Source organism: Pongo pygmaeus, chromosome 5 (assembly GCF_028885625.2).
Source record: "Pongo pygmaeus isolate AG05252 chromosome 5, NHGRI_mPonPyg2-v2.0_pri, whole genome shotgun sequence".
Lineage (NCBI taxonomy): Eukaryota > Metazoa > Chordata > Mammalia > Primates > Hominidae > Pongo > Pongo pygmaeus.
Genome location: NC_072378.2, coordinates 19,842,653 through 19,847,731, shown reverse-complemented (window position 1 = coordinate 19,847,731; position 5,079 = coordinate 19,842,653). Strand labels below are relative to the sequence as shown.

Genomic DNA, 5,079 nt, shown 5'->3' with positions numbered 1-5,079 from the left:
ACCTACTAGCATTAGTTTTGTTCATTTCTGTTTAGACATTGCCACTTCAACTGATTAGTAGGGACCATGGTATTTCATATTCATATAAATATTTGAATTTGACCTCATAAAAAGTCCCTTGGGTCTATAATACTTTTATTCTTGTATAATCTGAAACAAATCCTTTCCTTTTAAAAATCAAACAGACCACGTTATACACACAGTTGACTATTTACAAAGCACCCAATTAAATCCTACTTAATTCTCTTTCACTCTAAAAATTCCATCTAACTTGTGTGTAAAGTACCCATCACATTAAATGCATAATGTTCACAAACTCTGATAGTCCTATCTAACCTAGAAAATATTACCTTCCTTAAGGAGAAAAAAGAGCCTTAAAAAAAAAAAGAAAGAGTAAGGTTTTAAAGAAATGAGACCAGAAATCACAGTACAAGACAGAGAAATCTACTTTAATATTCACATGTAAAAGTTACACATCACAAGAGATTGGACAGTAGCTTAGCGTAACTAACATAGCTATAGTGAAAAGCATTTTTATAAAAAAATAATCTAGATGCGGTCATCAGAATTTTTGGTCTGCTTAAGTTAATGTTTGAAGATCGACTTTTATCCCTGCTTGAAGGATTTGCCATTATGCCTTTTTTTCTCCCACTGTTGTCTATTAATTCTTTGGAGGAAGGAAAGCAGAAAGTGTTCATTTCCAAGAGTTTGTCCTTTGGTAGCAAGCAGAGAACATTTTTTCATTTCCATGATTTAAATAATCTGTACAGACATGAAACTTAGTGACATTCAGCTTAATGTAAAATGAAGAGTGATAAGCAATTTTTTTTCACTTTGATAAAACAGCAGATTTCGTAAACTCCTTAAGGATCCAAGCATTTCCTCATCCCATATGCAAAATCATTCAGAATCCATTTTGACCTCAGTTGAAAAACAAAAACAAACACTTACTCTGTATATATTACACTATAAAACCCTGTACTTAAAAACTGATAAGGTATATTTTCAACATGTATGCTTCAAATACAAAGGTTTCAATCTACATTTAAAAAAACACATTTGAATGGACTCAGAACAAGTTTAATTTGTGATTAAACATCTCATGCAATCATGCAAGACCACTAGCTATAACTGTTACTTCCGAGTCTATACTGGGCAAAACAAAAGCAAATTAAGAGCCAGGCCAAACAGAAAAGACATTCAAGATATCAAGAGCTCTGTAATTGAGCTGAAAAATAATTTTCCAAAAGAAATATTCCCATAGATTAAAAAAAAACACACACATAATATTTACAAAAAAATATTTAATTAAAAATATCTTATAATTACAGTAGTCTATTAAAGCATATACTTTCTCACACTTATAGAACATCTCTATATATACATGGTATGAAATGTCACTCATTTATCTATACAATATGTAACATTCTTGCAGAGAAAAGAAAGTTCTCTGCCCCGTTATAATCATCTATTTTAAACAATAGATGTAAAAAAAAAAATCTACAAAGCTCTGGTAGATTAGTAAAGCTTCAAAACAAAAATTGAGCTCCTTGGTCACAAAGTAGGCTTCTAAAGTCGGATCTACTCTTGATCTTCTATTTATCAGTCCTGTCACACTTAAGCTTAAAAGTTTAACTGCACCCCCAAAAAACACAGAAATGTACAATTCACAGCAGTTATAAATGAAGAGACAAAAGAGAATACGTATGTAGAATGTTTATGAACGTGCAAAGAAAGGATGAAAGTTGTATTTTTCTTTCCTCTCCCTCTCTTGGAATGACGAATGAAAACGTTTCTAGGTTGGCCGATGTTTTTTCCTTTCCTCCGGTGGCTTTTTTTCTCTAACTTCTGCTCTTCCCCCTCCCTCTCTAGTGCTCCTGGCTCGGGCTCAGGCGGCCGCACACCTGTGGAAGAGGAATGAATAGAGGGGGTGTGTGAACCTTCTCGCTGCAGACTAACTGGCGCCACCGACCAAACTCAAGACATGCTTGATCAACAACCCAAAACAAACCACCAGGTCAGACAACACCCGCAGCCCGCGGCCGGGTCAGGCGCCGAGCAGGCAGCTGCGGCCCTCGGGAAGCCCAGAGAGGGGACCCACTCCGGGGCCTTGCCCGCGTCCCCCTTTGTGGGTGACAGACTGCACGGGAGGACACCGGGGCAGCTCCCATGCCCACGAGGGTGCCGTCCCTCTGGAAGGCAGAAAAGCCCGCTAACCACCAGGAAAAACACGGGGACGACGGAGACAAGGGCTGACCCGTCTCCACTGAGACCGAACCTCGAGTTCTAAGGCTAAGTACGGGTTTACTTGCTACTTAGGTGGCAGGGAGAGAGGGGGTTTACTTCCTTAAGAGTTTGCTCTCAGAAATGCTGGGGGCAAAGAACACCGCGGTGCCTGGCCCCGGAAGCCCTCGGGGACGGGCGTCTCTGGTGACCGGCCACCCAAGACGGGAAATGCGCGCTCACCTGGACAGCGCGGCTCAGCGGCACAGAATGCTGTCGCCCTGCTTGTTCACCGCGCCGGCCTGGAACAGCAACCGAACACCAAGGGAAAGGTTAGCAGGCGCAAACAACGCGCTCGACACAGTCCTGAATTGTCCTCGGAAATCGGGCTGGCGCGCCGACGCCCCCATCCCAGCCTGCAGCCCGGGGGGCCCCTCCGGGCTCAGGCGGGACTTGACAGCCCAGGGCGCGCACAGCCCCGAGTCCCGCCCTGCGCGTTCTCCCGGACCCGCGCTCGCCGAGCCCGGCCGGCTGCTGGCGGCCCGGGGGAGCCCGAAGGAACAGGGGGAGGGGGCTGTCATTCCCGGCCCGCCCCTGCCCGGAGGACGATGAGCGCCCGCGTCCCGTCACCCCGCCACCAACCTCCCAACCCCCGCGGCGTCCGCCCACGGCCGGCGCCCGGCCTCTCACCGGGTCGGTGTTGAGCGCAGTGAGCGGGGTCCGCGGCGGCGCGGCTGGACAGGTCCCGGCCGGGTGGTGTGGCGGCGCGGGCGGTGGTGGCTGCCTCAGCAGGGCCGGGTGCGTCTCCAGCGCCAGCTGCAGGTCCAGGATGTAGTCGATAACGTGCTGCAGGATCTCCACTTTGCTGACTTTCTTGTTGGGCGGGATGGTGGGCACCAGCCTCCGCAGGCGGCTATAGCAGTCGTTCATATCGCACTGCAGGCACAGCGCCGGCTCGTCGGCCGCCGCCTCGGCCGCCTTACAGCGCGCTGCCGCCGCCGCCGCCGCTGCGGCTGCCGAGCCACCCAGGCTGTGGCCGTGCTCGGCCAGGCAGCGCAGCGCCAGCTCCCCGCCGCCGCAGCCCGACGGCGCCTTGCGGCCCGAGGGGCGCACTGGGCTCACCGCCTTCATCGCGCGCGCCCTGCGCCCTGCGCGAGCGGATCCGCTGGGGCGAGCGAGGGAGGCAGGCAAGCTCCGGGCCCCGTCCGCGGCCGGCTCCGCTCCCTTTGCCTCCGCGCCCGGCGCGCTCGGGGCACCGCGACGCTCTCGAGCCCAACAATTGACGGGAAGGTCGCTCTGGGTTTTACGAGGGGATCTTTGCTCAGTGGGCGACACCCAGCCCGAGCCCAAGGCAAGAAAAAGCAAAAGCACCGGGAAAAAACTAGCCCACCCGGGTCCCCTAGTCACTCCCTTCGGAGCTCTGACTAAGCCCGATCGCGGCCGCCGCGCTCCCCTAGCCCGGGATCACCCCACTCCCGGCACTACTCACAACCGCGCCTCCTCCACTACGCTCTCGCCCGGCCCGCCGCGCAGCTATATTTATAGAGCCGTGCGCCCCGGGGGCGGGGCCAGCGCGCGGGCCGGGTCGCAGCTAGAGCTGAGCGGAGCCCGCTGGGCGCGCGGGCGGGTGTGCGGAGGGAGAGGCGAGGGCGGGGGCTCCGGGCGGTGCTGGGGGGCGGGGAGTCGGGCTATTCGAGTGGAGGAGTGGGCGGGGGGTCGGGAGTGGCCAGCCAATCAGGCGGGCAGTGCCACCTCGGGGAATGGCGCTCGGGCCAATGGGAAGGGCACTCCATTCCGTCAACGCTGTGGGTCGGGGTTCTGAGAAAAGAGAGCTGAGTGGGAGTCGGGCCAGGCTGATGTGTGCCCAAGGGAGGGGAAAAGAGAGCGAAGTTCCTGCGAAGAACTGCGGGAATGTGTGGCCGGAATTCACTCTCCACCGCCCCCCCATCCCGACTAGGCTGCTGAGGGAGCGCCTGGGCCCTGCTCGCGGATACCCTGCCACTCCTAATAGCACGGCGCCCAGGGACCCTCCGCCACCCATCACTCCATCCGTGGGATTCCAGTGCCTTAAGAAAGACGCGCTGCTCAAGAAGGCACATTCATTCTGTTCTATATTTCCCTCCTCCGTTTCATTATTCGCCTTTTCACATTTGCCGAAACCATAATGATGGAATGGAATGTGTAGCCTTTCCATTTTCTTTTTTAAAAATGCTAAAGCTTAGCAAAAGTAGAAAAAAAAGAAGAAAGAAAAGAATGCCGAATCGAATGCAGGTTTTTGGTGAAGGGAATATAAATAAAACAAAAACGTGGGGCGGGGGTTCTTTTACCCCATCTAAATGCAAAAGTGGGCTCAAGAAATGCAATTGCCTTGCGCATTCAATTAGAGCACGTAAAGATTAAAAATGCATGGACACGGAATATTTAAAATTCCATTATGACATATAATATTAATCTGTTTTATGTAAAATTCATACCTGTAACTTAATTTAGGCCATTAATGCACAGCTTCACGTATTAGTCAGCGTACCCCGCTTTAAATAAGGTGATGAGAATGTCCAGAGTCTCCTCCTTTGACAACAAAGCATTAAAATTCACACTTCCAGTCTCTGGGATCCTGCTTGGGCCCCACCCTGCAAAAAAAAAAGCCTGTTAATTAAGGGCGTTTTTGTGTTAGGTTTCTTAGAGAAAAGCTGTCCTTCAAGGGTTCAAAATAAAATTGCACAATGAGCTTTGGTGGAGCATTGTGTGTACCCTTCAAGAAAAAATTGAGCCCTTCAGATGAGAAAGGAGCATAAAAATTCTCAGTCAATGGGGAAATGAATTTTGAGTGCCTTCACTCTACAAACCCTCCCACCT

The 5,079-nt window shown here is 50.6% G+C and overlaps 1 protein-coding gene across 2 annotated transcripts; it reads right to left on the bottom strand.

The window, feature by feature from the left end:
• Positions 1–428: 428 nt before the first annotated feature.
• Positions 429–3,756, bottom strand: ID4 (inhibitor of DNA binding 4). 2 transcript variants are annotated; one of them, XM_054492663.2, is made up of 3 exons: positions 2,914–3,755; positions 2,467–2,525; positions 429–1,904 (listed from the first exon to the last, which is right to left on the bottom strand). In XM_054492663.2, exons 1-2 carry the CDS (start codon positions 3,352–3,354, stop codon positions 2,481–2,483), a joined length of 486 nt encoding a protein of 161 aa, XP_054348638.1. In that variant the 5' UTR covers positions 3,355–3,755; the 3' UTR covers positions 429–1,904; positions 2,467–2,480. The 2 variants fall into 2 exon arrangements, with proteins under 2 accessions (XP_054348638.1, XP_054348639.1); XM_054492664.2 differs by lacking the exon at positions 2,467–2,525 and having other exon boundaries at positions 2,914–3,756.
• Between the last annotated feature and the right edge of the window lie 1,323 nt (positions 3,757–5,079).

Bases quoted from the DNA above. Each gene is read 5' to 3' on its own strand.
- ID4 (XM_054492663.2), bottom strand. From the start codon at position 3,354: ATGAAGGCGGTGAGCCCAGTGCGCCCCTCGGGCCGCAAGGCGCCGTCG. The intron at 2,526-2,913 runs GTGAGAGGCCGG...TTGCTGTTCCAG, and splicing joins CTGCGCTCAACACCGACCCG to GCCGGCGCGGTGAACAAGCA.